The sequence below is a fragment of the Halichoerus grypus genome, chromosome 3 (assembly GCF_964656455.1).
Source record: "Halichoerus grypus chromosome 3, mHalGry1.hap1.1, whole genome shotgun sequence".
Taxonomy (NCBI): domain Eukaryota; kingdom Metazoa; phylum Chordata; class Mammalia; order Carnivora; family Phocidae; genus Halichoerus; species Halichoerus grypus.
The window spans coordinates 128167711-128184435 of record NC_135714.1 but is presented as its reverse complement, the minus strand read 5'-3'; the positions used below and the strand labels follow the sequence as shown (position 1 = coordinate 128184435).

The 16725-nt window shown below is 35.1% G+C and overlaps 1 protein-coding gene across 8 annotated transcripts in view; it reads right to left on the bottom strand.

Annotated features, from left to right (window-relative positions):
• The window catches only part of DCLK2 (doublecortin like kinase 2), a 148477-nt gene that overhangs the window by 114858 nt on the left and 16894 nt on the right, over positions 1-16725 (bottom strand). For all 8 annotated transcript variants that reach the window (XR_013446514.1, XR_013446515.1, XM_078069302.1 and 5 more), the window contains exon 2: positions 14332-14666. Coding sequence is in view for 6 of the 8 variants with exons in the window: in XM_078069302.1 (XP_077925428.1) it covers positions 14332-14666 (335 nt within the window). In the remaining 2 variants the exon portion in view is untranslated. The remainder of the gene's footprint in view (positions 1-14331; positions 14667-16725) is intronic.

Sequence of the window (16725 nt, the reverse complement as noted above, 5' to 3'; positions counted from 1 at the left end):
ATTTCACACTCTCCAAGTAAACTTTCTAAAATGCAAGTCTGATCCTCTCACAATTCTTCAGTGCCAATCCAAAGCCCAATGGATGAGGTTCCCATCCTTCAGAAATGCAGTGTATGCTGTGCATAAGCTTGCCCTTGCCTTTTTAATTTCAAAAACCTATTCTCGATCATACATACCTACCTACATCTCTTACACTGGCCACTCCAAAAAACTAGCATTTCCCTCTCAATACCCCCATATCATTCCTCCTTATATCCATTAAAATTAGGCTATTGCTTCTTAATCTCAGCACTATTGATGTTTTGGACCAGTTCGTTCTTTATTGTGGAGGGATGTCCTATGCACTGTAAGATATTTAGCAGCATCCCTGGCCTCGACCCATTAGAAATGGGTACTCCATTTCTACCTACCCCACTCCAGTTACAGCATCCAAAAATGTCTCCAGCAATTTCCAAATAACCCCTTGGTGGCAAAGTGACTTTTAGTCAAGAACCACTGAACCAGATAGTCACTTAACCTCTAGATACCCTCAATATTCACAAACCCCTTAAGAACAAAGTTCTCTCTCTTCTGGGCACCTGACTGGGTCAGTCACTAAAGCATGTGACTCTTGATCTCGGGGTTATAAGTTCAAGCCCCACGTTGAGTGTAGAAATTACTTAAAAATAAAATCTTAAAAAAAAAAAAAAGAACAAAGTTTTCTGCACATAGCCTGCAGGGTCATACAACTCAACACAGCAACTCTGTTCAAAACAAATGTGTTTCCCCAAAAGCACCCATCTGTAGGTCAAGAAAATGAAGACTAATGGCCTATCATGGTGCTCTTATGTTGGACAATAACCAATCAACTCAGATATATCCTAGGCCCTAGATTCTAGGGGTTTAATGGCAAACATATAACAGAGACAAAAACAGAATTGCACAGAATCCAGGAGTGATGTGCAATGACCAGAAATCACATGGAAGATTATACATTAGAAGACACCTGAGAACAGCAGACCTAGAGCAATCACTGGGATACAGAATTGCTGTTATATTTTTGTTTGCCACAAAGTCTAATTATGAACCTGACAAGGTTCCCTATAATCTTTACTCTCCTACGTATCCTTAAAATGTCAAAAAGACAAAAGATCTAACTTACAAAAGGTTCCAATGACCAAATCTAGGACATCTTGAGTTACAAAATAAATGATAGTAAGGAACATAACCTGTAGATGAAAATAAATGAAATTTTCATCATTTGAAGGTGAAGAGAAGTTTGGGGGAAAGTCTAGGAAGCTATTTAGAGGTAAGTCTAAAGACTAAAGTAAATAATCATGCTCCATAACAGATTCTGGAAAACAATTAAAAATAATTATACAGTAATAAATCTGATCTTCCTTTGAATCTTGAAAACCAGCTCTGAGAGTAACAGAAAAATGTCTGGAGCAAAGCCAGCCTACATAGCATACGTACACTATCATATCCAAGATGTCTAACTGACACCAAAGGACAAAAGTTCTTTGGATATGCTCTGTAACATTCCTTGTAGAGATACTGCCATATGCCCACCTCAGGGTGATCATGATCACAAGAATGAAATGGCATGTGTAAATACTCTGCCACAATATTTGGCACTAAAGGTTGGTATCTTTCCCATCATTAAAAATCTTTAATGACAGTCCTTACTGCTTAAGTGTGAACTTTGTGTCATTCAATATTAGAGTGTGACTGTGTGTCATAGGAAATGAATGTATTTAAATCCAATTTCAATTTTCATTTTCTGACTCCAGTGCATATAATCAGCCCCTCAGGGCACAATCACACTGACCACAACCCTCTTAAATTCTACAAGCTGAAGAAGTGATTAAGACATTGACTGGTGTGGCCTGGGCAGGAATCCTCTGGCAGTGAAAATCTATTTTAAAACTAGAAAAGTTTTAAACTTTTATCTACACATAAAAATCTGGGCTACTGTGTTAAGTGAAAATGTTAAAATCGGGATTAAGTTGTCTAATGAGACTTTCAGGAGTTTCCATTTACACAACTTTTGCTTTTTATAAAAACTGTCTTTTTAATTTCCATTTCACAATGGCATGTGTCAACCATATTTTACCACTAAAAATATATAGCATAAGTGATACTACAGACTAGGTGTTTAATAAACTTAATCCTTCAGAAACACAACCATGTAACTGAATGTCAGTTTCAATAAGTACCCATGCACAGATATTTAAATACCTTCCATAACTCATATTTTAAATGGCATTTTAATGACTTTGCATGTGGGCAAACAAAGAACAATATTTTCAAATATAATCAAATGTCTTCATGCTCACATTTAGAGAAGCTTGCCATAAACCATTACAAAACAAAGAAAATTTTAAATAAAACTTGTATTATTTCAAGTCTTAGGAAGAGCCTGAAATACGTAAGGAAAAGCAGAATGCTCTTTCTGGATAAGCACTGCTTCATTGCAACAGTCCTCAGGCTGAGAAAATTAAACTTCTGTGGAGGCGAACCTCTAATGACTACAGAGCTTTCCAACACTTTGTGCTCTGAGTCTGGCAGCTGCATCACACTACAATTAAAATATTCTAAAAATACATAAAGAGAATATTCATGAAAGCTAGTCTTATTGTTTGAAGTGTTCTTCCTTACTTAAAAAAAATTTGCTAGAGGTTAATTTTTAAATCCAGAAAATTGCACAGCGTCACTGAAAAACCAAATACAGACTCTAGCACTATTTTTCTCCATGAAGCCATTTTTAGTTTAGATTTGATTAAGAATATGGAGGACCATGGTCAAGCTTAACTTTTGCTCTCCAGAAAAATCAATGACTCTAAGACTGAACATAAAAACTCCCCTCAACTAAGGGAACAGCATAAAATGGGCCAAAGTGGAGTTTCATAAACTGCTCTGTGGTCTGTGATCACATACAAAATTCTGAGTCAGGCTTCGTTTGGAAGAGAACCACCAAAGATTCCAACTGGCTCTCCAAAGCTATCATGAACGCCCAAAGATTTCTCATCTATAAAATTAACAGGCTGTGGACTAAATAATTTCCTAAATCAGCTACACATTCTAAAATATTGTACTGACTTTGCGCCTGTCCTTGTTTTTACCAAAAGACATGATGAATGACCCTTTCATGAAATCTAATCAACTTGTAAATATTGGTAGAAATTGTGATTAGCAGACATTCATGATAGATTACAAAAACAGCAAAACAAATCCAAAAGTTATCTATGACACACCAAAAGTCAAAAATTAACTTTAAAAATCACTGATGATTTCAAGTAATCACCTTCACTCAATTTTGAGTCAAAATATCACAAAGCAAAAAGGTAGGTGAATTCACTAAACACCAGAAATATACCTATGGGATTTTTGGCATCTAGGCAAAGGTTCTAAAGCAAACATTGAATGAAGTGATAGATCTTTCAGTTCAAGATTAAGGCAACATAATACCAAAATGTGGGTTAGTAGCTTAAAAAGAAAAATTTCCCCCTACTGAGCTTAACATTTTCAAGACCAGTTGATCACCACTTGCCTCTGGTATAAAACTTATACACAGGCCAACTGGCTTTTCTTGTTAAACTACTTTTTAGAACAGAAAGTAGCAAAGGTGGAGGTCGTAGGTGGGTTTCAATTTATACAACAGGAATTTCACAAAATGTGCATTTTTCCATGCAACAAATTAAGTATGTGCATTGGGCCTGGCTATCATGTCTGGTCTTTTTATAAGTCTCTCCCAGCTACAGAAATACTGGGGCACATGCTGGTGGCATTGCTAACCAGGACAACTTTTTGTCTACAGCTTTGATAGTATCTCTCAAACCCCAAACTACTTGAGTCTCTTCCAGTAACCTACCTCTAGGAATCTATGCCAAGGAAAGGAAATGATCCAAAACATGTTAAATCTATAAACAGCAAGATGATCAGAGGAGAAAAGACTGAGAAACTGGAAATAACCCAAATGCCCAGCAATAGGTTAAATAAATTATGGTATGTCTAGCCACTTGAACATGATTCAGTCATTTATGTATGAAACAGGAAAGATTATGTAACAACACAGAAGAGTATGATTAATAAGTGAAAAAAGCAGGATAGATGATTACACATAAAAACCACGTTATGTAAAAACTGTGTGTACATGTGTATTTAAACTGCATTAACAAAACTTGTATTAGTAGTTCCCTTTAGGAAATAGGGTGAGGATACAGGACCTGCTCCATAAAGGGAGTTATCACCATGAATAACTATAGTATAGTATGAACTAGATATGGTAGATGGGAAGAAACTAGCAATGCCTGTTTGTCCAAAGTCCTCTACCATTGTTTCTGGATGGCCCCGCAAACATTTGTTTACCATGTATTTAACTCTTTCCTTTCTTCCTGTGAATTCCCTTACTTCCCTTTGACTCCTATTTCCTTCTTAGTCCAGAATGACATGTATACCTCATGTTGCCTGTCTTTGGAATCTCACATTTTTTTTTTTTTTTTTAAAGATTTTATTTATTTATTCATGAGAGACAGAGAGAGAGAGAGAGGCAGAGGGAGAAGCAGGATCCCAAGGAGCAGGGAGCCCGATGCGGGACTCGATCCCAGGACGCTGGGATCATGACCTGAGCCGAAGGCAGACGCCCAACCATCTGAGCCACCCAGGCGCCCGGAATCTCACATTTTTTTTCTCCCTTTTTTAAATTGAGGTATAAGTTACATACAGTAAAGTACACAAATATTAAGCAAACAACTTGGTAAATATTTCCAATTTTTATATTCCTCGGTAACTACCACTCAGATCAAGCTATAGAGCATTTTTTAAAATTTAATTTTCTTTTATTATGTTATGTTAGTCACCATGCAGTACATCATTAGTTTTTGATGTAGTGTTCCATGATTCATTGTTTTCCTATAACACCCAGGGCTCCATGCAGTACATGCCCTCCTTAATACCTATCACCAGGCTAACCCATCCCCCACCCTCCTCCCCTCTAAAACTCTGTTTGTTTCTCAGAGTCGCTATAGAGCATTTCTAACACCCCAGCAGGCTCACTTATCCATCCCACTAGCAATGACATCCTGAAAAATAACTACGATTCTCACCTCTATCACCACAGATCAGTGGAGGTTTTTCTTGGAGGGGGGGCAGGGGGGAAGGTAATATTTTTTTAATTGAAGTGTAATTAACATACAATGTTATATTAGTTTCAGGTGTACAGTATAGCGATTCAAAAATTCTATACATTATTTAGTGCTCATCAAGACAAGTGTATTCTTGATCCCCTTTATCTATTGCATAATTCCCCCCAACCACTTCTCCTCTGGCAACCATCAGGTTTATTCTCTATATTTAAGAGTCTGGTTTTTTTTTTTCTTTGCTTTGTTTCTTAAATTCCACATATGAGTAAAATCATATGCTATTTGTGTTTCCTGACTTGTTTCCCTTAGCATTACATCCTCTAGGTCCATCCTGGAATCTCATGTTTAGGTGGATTCCCTGTATGTACAAAATTAAACATGATTTTCTCCTGTTAATTTGTCTCATGTCAATTTGATTCTTAGGCCAGCCAGAAGAATATTAAAGGACAGAGAAAATTTTTTCCTCCCCAACATTTGGATTTTCCAATAGAAATGGTACTGATTTCACTTGGGTAATTTTCTCTTAAAAGAAAAAAAAACATATATAAAAATATGGATAGGGATACGTAATTATATTAAAAATAGTGTTAAAATGGAAGGATTGTGCATTTATATTTATATTTTCTACACTTTCAGCACTCATATTCTTTAATTAAAAAATTAAATCTACAAATAACTGTAGAAGTCATCTTTTTGTCAAGCATAATTACTCTTTAACCTGTTTCATTTTACAGATTCTATTTAAAGAATAATTTTGCCGCACAATGTATAATTACACAGATTGTAGATAAACCCTAGGTAAAAATGCATCACTCTAAAACAAAAACAAAACAAAACAAAAAATCTGAAGTAACCTGATTAGATTAGCTCTGTCTTATCCCTCATCTTTATCACTAAAGCCTTTCACAGAGCCTGACCCGAGAAGGCTTACAGCATAACTGTGAAGTGTGTGTTGGGGCAGGGGGAGGGAGGGGCTGGAACACACTTTCTGAGTGTGAATTCCAGCTCCACTACCAGCTGTGTGTGATTTTGAATAGGTTACTTTATTTCTGTTTTAATTTCTCCAATGTAAAAGGGGAATTATAATACCTAACTCTCAAGATTGTTGTGAGGATTAGCAGAGAAGACTAATATAAAGCACTAATGCCTGATGTAGTAAGCTATTAGCTTTTATCTATTGGCTAATTAAGCTGTTAGGTATTATTCTAAGCATTGTAAAATAAGTATGTAACAAAATGTATTTTTAATAATTATTATAATCACTGTAAAATACATTTATAACAAAAATGAAATGAATTTAACACAATTTTATGATCCAAACATTACTCTAGCTTAGACATCAAAGGATAAATAAGGAAACAAAAGAGTTTGCAGTGATGTCATTTTTATCTCAGCTACACTTTACATTGCATAATTCATTACAAGCTAAAACTGTTTTTCTTAAACATCTCTCCTCCTAATTTGCAACTGCAGTAACTACTAACAGAATTTTGGTGTTTCCTCCAGCTTCCCATTAAAAAGGAGAAAATATTATTTAAGTTCAAGGGAAACTGCTTATACAATGGACACCAGAATGGCAAAACAGAAACTTTACTTCAACAAAAAAAGAGGGATATCTAAATGTTTCCTTCTTTCTTCCTACTTTCTAGACCACTCTTTGAAAAGAGGGGTTCATTATATCAAAACCTAAGATCAAGCCCCCCCACCTTAAAATCTGCTTAGATCAGCAATCAAAGAACAAATGAATGTTTTCTCCCTTTCTATACCTGGACTTCCTGAAGTACTGAAAAATCCCACTAGTTACTCTCACTCTATTGATTCCTGGTTGGGATACATTTCCCATTGCTTGAGACAGATCAGGCCTACCCACACTTTAGAGGTATAAATGTATCTAATAAGACAAAACATAGTCATCTGGATCTCTATTATCTACAAAAACAAAATGCATGCATTGGGAGCAGTGTGAGAATTAAAACCAAACTCTGTCCTCATCACTTCAAGGAAAAATTATATCAGGATTAAACATAAAAAAAAATTTAAAAATAGATATCAACTATTTGATTTTTATGCAGCAATTTTTGAGAAGAGATTACTTTAAATAAGAATGGTCAGGTCACTACAAAAAAACGAAACTTCACTAGAAACTGTGATGCCAGAAAAGATACAAAAATAAGTTATTCATATTATGGCATCCATGAAATAATTCAACTTTTGAAAGTTAGGATGGAAACCTTCATAAACACTGACTGATAAGATGAAGGCGCTCAAATGATCCCAAAGGAGGATCCCACTGCATGTGGGTATCCTAAGACTGGCTGTGGTCCCAAAATCTGGAAGTATTTTACCCCCAAGCATCAACTGCTAGCAATTTCTGAGTCTGTTTTGCCTCTGCCCATGACAAGAATCAACTTGTTCCAAAATTCAACTAAATATGTTTCTTTTATGTTAAAACTCTGCTGTTTCTGGGAAAGCTAAAAGCTAGAATTTTTTACACATGTGGACAAAAGCTATATTTGGATCTTTTATTCTAACAGAATAAAGACAGTTTTAAAAGAACTCCCCCGCTGCAGTTTATTATAAGGAAGTAACTCTTTCGAAAAATTTTAAAAGTAAACCTCCTTCTCCTATTCAATTCCTTTAACTTAAAAATTCAAGATCTTATTTTAAAAAGAAAAGCATTTAATCTAAATTAATTGCAAGTTAAACAAAAAACTACTTAAGAGGAGGAGTCATGACTTCTCTTTACAGATTTTTTTCTAGTCATTTCATCTGTAAGTACATAGGTTGTACTTTTTTAAAAAAAAATTGATAATCATAACGTCACTTTTAAGTATTAAATACTTAAAATCCCACAAGATTAAATCATGCTTTCTTAGACTTCTCTTTAAATACATGTAAAAACCACTTGGGACATCTTTATTTAATCCCCTTGTCCTGCCCAACTGTATGTTAGCATCATACAACAAAGACAAACAGAATGAAATCCAAGACAGCAAAGACTATAAACCATGACATGCTGACACACCTGCCTCAACCAGGTAAGAAGTAGACAGACAGGCTAAGAGAACAGCTATAAGTTCTGAAATAAAGGTTAGCATGTGGCCTAAATGGTAACAAAGTTAATATTCAAACAAGTATTTCTTTTGGAATCATTCCACTTACTTGACACCACAATTTCTGAATCTTAGCACTACTGACCTTTTGGACCCCAAAGAATTATGCTGTGTCTGTTCCGTGCACCGTAGGATGGATAGCAGCATTCCTGGATTCTACCTATTACAGGCCAGTAGAAACTCCATCCCCAGTCATGGCATCAAAAAGACTCCACTGTATGGGTGACAGATGGTAACCACTTATTGTGGTGAGTACTGTGTAATGTATAGAACTGTCAAATCACTATGCTGTACACCTGAAACTAATATAACCTTGTATGTCAACCGTACTTCAATAAAAATTAAAAGAAAAAAAAAGATTCCAGACACTGCTAAATGTCCCCTAGAGGTGAAATGGTTCCCAGTTGAGAACCGCTGCTCTACACTGAAGAAAACCCAAGAGTTAACATGGATAAAACCCTAAAACACGATTTTAGTTGAAGTGATTTCATAAAGAGATATAAAATGCATGAGTTAGTTGTACTAATTAAGTCAGACCTTGTAAATGAAGTCAATACTACTAGGAAGATGTGATCAGCCATTTTGATGAAGAGAAGTTCAAGGGACATTGTTTTAACATAAATGCTACTGGCACATGACACTTACATCAGGAAAGCTCTCAAGCCCATAAAAGATAACCAGGGCCCCTTAAGACTCTAGCATAGGTGTCAAGATGAGATCAATGACTATTCATGATGAGCTGCCTATAAGTTGTTTAATCTCTATCCTTGTGTTAAAGATCAGATTAATTCAAGATGAAAACAACATGAGCAGAAAGTAACCAGGAAAAAAACATAAAAGTTAAGACAGCCTAAAATTTCGTGCAAGGACAACTCATTAAGAGATCTTAGTTCTGTTCTCATTCCTTTCTCTTCGCCTAAGCAAAGGTGTCCTTTTCTCGAAAATTTTTGGAGAACAGATCATTTTACAACCCATAAAAAAATCATTTTATAAAATAAAATCAAAATGAACACTGCCCATTTTAAAGGTTTGTGTTAATCTTAAACATAAGACAAATTTCTTATGCTATTTCAAAGCAAGAAACAAATGTTGTTACAGCACATACCAACCAAAAATCAGACTTCAAGTTTTAAATAGCAAGTCCAGTGTTTTATCAGCGTGCCAAGAAAACTATAGCTTTTAAGGATACCTGGCCTCTGAAAATATAACATCCAAAGTTGTGTCTATCAAAAGTAAAAGTTATAATTTTTCCAGAGAAATATTTTATTTGAAAGTTTAAAGATATCTCTTTTCTTTGCACATGGGAAATAATGTTGTAAGTTCTATAAGACATGAATAGTGACAAAAGTGATTCTTGTAACATTTTATTGCCATGTGCTAACATTTCAAGGATTAACTCATAATGTTTTAATTTTTACAACTGATTGAAATCAGTCTTTGTTTTCCTTCTCAGTGCTTGATTTTTTGCTTCTAAGCAGACATGAGAAAGTAGTAGAAATCAGAACAGCAAAAACTGGATTTCTGATGGCAACTATAATCGTGTTTCCTTTTGAATTAGTTTAAAAAAAATCTTCCTCTACTTTTCTTTCTTAACACAAAATTGAAAACATACTGCAGAGTTTTTTTTCTTGCTTTTTCCACTCAACATTTTCCCAGGTCTTTAAACATCCCCCAAACATAATTTTCAATGGCCACTATTATATTCTATGGCAATATCATTTAGCTGTTTTCTACATTAGGGATTTTAAATTGTTTTCAATCTTTTGCTCTTATTGCTGAAATGAAAATTCTTATGCATAATTATGTTTGCATCTCAGATTATTTTGGATAAATTCCTAGAAGTTAGTTTACAAGTTCAAATAGTAAGAACATTTGTATAGTTGTATAAAACAAATTGCTTTCCATAAAGATTATGAAATTTATACTTCCATCATTCTTTGAAAATGTCAATTCACTGCATATCCAAAAATAATAAACATTTTTTTAAACCTGTCCATTTTAAATATCAAAAACACCATCTCACTGATTTAATTCATTTTTTTAGAGATTGAACATTTTTTTTTTAAAGATTTTATTTATTTGACAGACAGAGAGAGACAGCGAGAGAGGGAACACAAGCAGGGGGCATGGGACAGGGAGAAGCAGGCTTCCCGCTGAGCAGGGAGCCCGATGTGGGGGCTCGATCCCAGGACCCTGGGATCCTGACCTAAGCCGAAGGCAGACGCTTAACGACTGAGCCACCCAGGCGTCCCTAGAGATTGAACATTTTTTATACTTAGTATTTACAATTCTATCTTTTCAAATTGTGTCATCTTTTATCCATCTTGGCTTACAGTGTTGTTGTTTTTTTTTCATATTAAACTACTATAACTCAATATAAAAGATATAAACCTTGCTTATGACACCTACAAGTTTTTTTTTTTTATGTCATCCAACCAACATTTCCCCTTGTGATTTTCCACAATTTTTATGCTTAGAAAATCCTTTCTCATTTCAACCTAACTATTGACATATTTTCTTTTAGTTCGTTTTATTTGACATCTACATTCTTAAAACACCTGGAAGTTATTTTTCCAATGGTATGAGGATGATGATTTAATATCTGGTAGCCTAAGAGCCCATTAATCATTATTTCCAAAATTTTTCTCCCTCTTTTTCCATGTTAGCTTTTGAAATCACTTAGTCAGGTATTCCTCCCCCCCACCCCAAAAAAATCTCATTTAGATTCTCATTGAAATTGCAATTAAACTATAAATAAAAATCAGGGAGAATATATAGAAGAATGTTGAATACTGGTGCTGCCAGGCGATTATCCCATACCTGACTGTCATAGAAATACTTCCAGAGTTGTATTTGTTCAAGCCAACACATAGAATTTTTGTTTCAGATTATATTTTTTAGAAGTGTATTAGAGAATTCACCCTCCATTTATTGCTAAATCTTTAACTGAATGTCAACTTTGTATTTTGTCAAATGCCTTTGTAGCCTTTCTGGGATTCCGTGTGCCATTATGCTTGATCCTCCAGATCTCATGTATAAACAGGTTTCTTAACAGTAAACCATCCTTTAGTTCTTGTCATTAAATCCTACTCTTAGCAGTGTAGTCTTCTTTAATATGTGGATAATTTGGCGTTGCTTGTGCTTTAGTTAACATTTTTACATATTGATATTTCTAGTCTGGAGTTTTTCTGAAGATAATTTTTTGGATAATTAGTAAAATTTCAATGATTGCCCATTTCAATTAGATGTTCAACTTCTGCATTTCACTTCCATTTTCCTTGAACAATATTCATTTAGAGATTCCAAATCTTGAGTCTCAATTTTTAAAATCTCATCTGCATTTATGCTTTATATGCCATTCAGGTTTCTGAATTTGACATATTTATGATTTCCATTTTCTTTTCGTCAGGTGTCTTAAATGTTTGTCTCTATATTTCTGGTTTTCCTTCCTGTGTCAAACAAGAATTACTTGTTTGACTTACCAAGACTTTTAGTCTAATTCGTTTTTACTTACTTGCAGAACGAATCTTAAGGTGTTCTGTGTTGTGCTGTGCTATTAACTCAATTTATAAAGTGTCTATTTCCATTCATACATGAACCTATCTTGGGCAGGCTGCTATGAAGTGTCATGCCTTCTAATCGTCAATTTAATTAATCAGAAAGGTCATTATAACATCACTATGATCTACTGGAATTTTTAGAACCTATTTTTTTAATTTTTATTTTTTAAAATTTTTTTATTTTTAAAGATTTTATTTATTTATTTGACAGAGAGAGAGTTAGCAAGAGCAGAAACACAAGCAGGGGGAGTGGGAGAGGGAGAAGCAGGCTTCCTGCTGAGCAGGGAGTCCGACGCGGGGCTCGATCCCAGGACCTGATCATGACCTGAGCCGAAGGCAGATGCTTAACGGCGGAGCCACCCAGGCGCCCCTAGAACCTATTTTTTAAATCTTGTTAATGTTTCAGGAAACAATCAACTAACTAGATCTGGTGTTAGGAAATTAGAAAACTACTTTAATCGTGTTTTTCCAGAAGGCACTGCTCCAGTGTTTCATTCTCAGCACTATTCGAGCTAAACACCTCAGAATAAATTGTGTTATAGGGAAAAAACAAAATGGAATGAAGAAACAAATTGAATGCTGGAAACTATGTTTAACACAATGTAAATACAAACAATTTAACTTTATTGAAATCAGGAAAAAATACACCTCAGAAGCTACATGTTTCTCTGTAGGAATGATAATCTGATTGTGGCAAAACTCAATATTCATGCATTCTTGAAATTTGCCCGATTTTTCTTCTTTAGCCCATTAGATTTCCTGGTATATTATTATCATAATTTGGCTTGCCTTTTCCTGTGTAATTTGTGTATGTTTTTCAGAAATGCTGATTAATGGGTGCCTGGATGGCACAGTCAAGTGTCCGACTCTTGATTTCAGCTCAGGTCATGATTTCAGAGTCGCGACATCCAGCCCTGCTTCGGCCTCTGTGCTGGATGTGGAGCCTGCTTGGGATTCTCTCTCCCTCTCCCTCTGCCCCCCATCTGCCCCCACACATACACTCTCTCTCTTTCTTAAAAAATAAACAAACAAGAAATGCTGATTAATTACCCCCCTTGTGTCCTATGAAATTCATATGGACATTCTTATGAAAGAAAGTACTTTTTTGAAATTCATTTTCCATATTATATGTAGGTGGGGAGGAAAGGCTTTTCTAAAAATGTTAAATATCTTTAATTTGGTTCCTGTGATTTACCAAACCCATAATGACTCTACTAGTCCATAGGTGTTCTTATTCTTAGAGAACATCCCATTTAGTATAGGAAGCCTCTTCAACTTACACTTTTCCCTCAGAAGTCTACATTTCCCTAACATCCAAAAAACAAATAATCCAATTAAAAGATGGGCAGAAGACACGAATGGACATTTTCCAAAGAAGATATACAGATGGCCAACAGACACATGAAAAGATGCTCAACATCGGTCATCATCAGGGAAATACAAATCAAAAGTACAATGAGATATCATCTCACACCTTCAGAATGGTTAAAATAAAAAACACAAGAAACAGCAAGTGTTGGCGAGGATGTGGATTAAAAGGAACCCTCCTGCACTGTTGGTGGGATTGCAGACTGGTGCAGCCACTGTGGAAAACTACATGGAGGTTCTTCAAAAGTTAAAAATAGAACTACCCTACAATCCAGCAATTGCACTAGGAGGTATTTACCCAAAGAATACAAAAATGCTAATTCAAAGGGATACATGCACTCGGATGTTTATAGCAGCATTGTCAACAATAGCCAGATTAATGAAACAGCCCAAGTGTCCACTGACTGATGAATGGATAAAGAAAACGTGGTATATATATTATTGTGTGTGTATGTGTGTATATGTATATATATACACACACACACACAAAAATATTACTCAGCCATAAAAAAGAATGAAATCTTGCCATTTGGAACAACATAGTTGGAGCTAGAGAGTATTATGCTAAGTAAAATAGGCCGGTCAGAGAAAGACAAATAAAATACCATATGATTTCACTCATATGTGGAATTTAAGAAACAAAACAAACGAGCAAAGGGAAATAAAAGAGAGAGAGGCAAACCAAAAAACAGACTCTTAACTACAGAGAACAAACTGATGGTTACCAGAGGGGAGGTGGGTGAGGGGATAGGTTAAATAGGAGATGGGGATTAAGGAGTGAACTTGTTGTGATGAGCACTGGGTGTTGTATAGAAGTGTTGAATCACTAGACCATACACCTGAAACTAATATCACACTGTATGTTAGCTAACTGGAATTTAAATACAAATTAAAAAAAAAAAACGAAGTTGTTTACATTTCCCTTTCAGTGACTATAAGATATACAGATTTCTCCACATACACCTTTAAGATGTTTGGGCAAAGACACAGGTAAGCCACTTACATTTTTCATGATAAAAGCCAATACAGACACACACACCTCTCAAGTAGGAGTATGAGAATAATTTCTAGCAAACTCTGAAATTCTTTCTGTCAAATATGTAACCACCATGATACAGGGAGAGTTTAACAGTGAGATGGAGAGCTGAGGGCTAGGAACCCTCTTACCTGCTTTCCATCCAGCGTGCAGAGCCTCTTGACCACTCCTGAATCTAGTTTAATGGCTTCGGTGATATCTGTCAACACCTGTTCAAAGGAATGAGCAGTCTTCTTATTTAGAAGGATCCGCACGGCTTTTCTAGGCTTCACTCCACTTCGAATCACAGTCACTAATTTGGGTTTGATGAAATCTTTACTTTCCTTCACTTCACTTTTCACCGAGGAGGGAGCAGCCAAGGTTCGGGTTGTCCCACCTTTGATGTTCACAGACCAGTTCGGATTAATATTTTTGGTGTAATCAACTTTACGAAATGGCTCATTTGATGCACACACGTAACTCTCACCTAAAAGGCAAAAAATCAGTTTAATTAGCATGATTATCCCCACCACAGAAGCACTGTATCTTAAGAACAAATGCTGAAGACCCATTAAATGAACTCCTAAACTTAACAGGTTCACTGAAAAGGGGGATTCACATCCTTTTCTTTTGGCATTCTGCCCATCCTCCCTTTCTATTTAAACATCTAGATTGGTTTTGAGAGAGAAAATAACACACATTACAGCGTGAAAAGCACTAGGCAAATGAAACAAGAGAGACTTGGGCTTTATTCTGATCAAATATGTCACCCTGGATAATTCCTCTGCACTTTGGTTCTCAGTATCATTGTAAATTGAAGCTGTTGAATCAGATTAATTCTAGAGTACTTCCTAATTCCAAAATCTATTAACTAATTAAAAAAAATCCCATTCTGGAAGAAGTAATTATATCACAATATATTCATATAAAGAAATAAAACTATTTTTCTTCTTCCAACTACAAATTTCAGTCCTAATTGAAGAATGATTACTCCATCTTCACATAGCTGTCTAAAATATATTTAGTCATAGTATCATTTACTCAATTAATGAATTACTGCAAAAATGAAGAGTTTTGACAGCTTGAAAAAATTTACTTCAGGCATTTTATTTCTTAATTAAAGAATGTGAACTTAAAATAATTAATTCAAAAAGACAACCTTCTCTATATCTACTTAAATGGGAAAGGATGTTAAATAGTTTAAAACGATGTGTCTGGGTGGCTCAGTCAGTTGAGCTACCGACTCTTAATTTTGGCTCAGTTCATGATCTCGGGGTAGTCCCATGCTGGGCTCTGCGCTCAGCGGGGAATCTGCTTCTCTCCCTCTCTCTCCCTCTCCCTCTGCCCCTCCCCCCCACTCATGCTTGCATGCAGGTGTGCTCTCTCTCTCCCTAAAATAAATAAATAAATCTTTTTGAAAAATAAATAAAATGTGTTCATTATTCATGCAGCCTTCTGCTTATTTTTATTAAAACATAAAAAGTATACTATTTGTCGATTGGTTTACCAACTCAATGTTCATTAATTTTAAGTCCCAAAATTATAGGTTGAAAAGTAATGATTTTCATAATTATAATTTTGAAAATCCTAATTCATAATTATATATTTAAAAATCATACTTTTTCTTTCAGGAAACTCAGAAGTCACCCAATTCTTTTATTCTCACCTTTTGGCATACAGGGCAAGAGGATTACACTCTAAGATTTTCTCTACAATACCTTCCAACTCAAAAAGAATCCAGTATTATTTCACATATTTAGTGTAACAGTCTCACTCGTAATAGAATAATTATATGATACAAGCCTTACGGGCTGTTCATGCTTAAAACAAAAATAACCAAAACAGTGAAAGACAATGCCTGAGGAAAACCTATTAATATAAATATCATATTTAACTATTATCAGGATGTTCTTAAGATCCTGATGAATGGAGAACTTAAAGACTCCCAAAGGCACATGAACAATTCAGTAACAGATCAGGCATGTAAGAAGGGTCTAAAAAGAGGAGTAAAGCCTTCTATTTAAAGGTATAATTAGGCCACTGTCCAAGAAAACTAGGGAAGCAGCCACAGCTCTCCTGCTGCTTCCACACCAGTAATCAGAAAGCTAGCACAACCATTGCCACTTAGTTAGGGATTTTCCCTCTCTGTAGGTTTATCCAAATGACTTTTCACAGTATAATCATCTGGGGAAAGGGCATGTAGTTTCAAATACACATATGAAATTAATAAAATAGAACTATACATCACATGGACGTATTTACAAGCAAAAATAAACACGATTTTGCTTTAATTTTATAGAGAACACAAGTCTCATATTGAAAAGCTCTAAATAAAATTTAATTGTATGTTCTGATTCAAAATATTAAGATGGAAGAAAGAAAAGGAAATTTCAGCAAGAGACAGTGATTTTTTTTTTTTTTAAGGGTAGGGAGAAGTCAGCTAGGGAAAAGCCTTTCCCAATATAAAGCAAAAATACAATGATAAAAAGAAACAAAACAAGAGCAAATTTAGTATGTCAGATTTCCTTGATCAACCCTGCACAGTT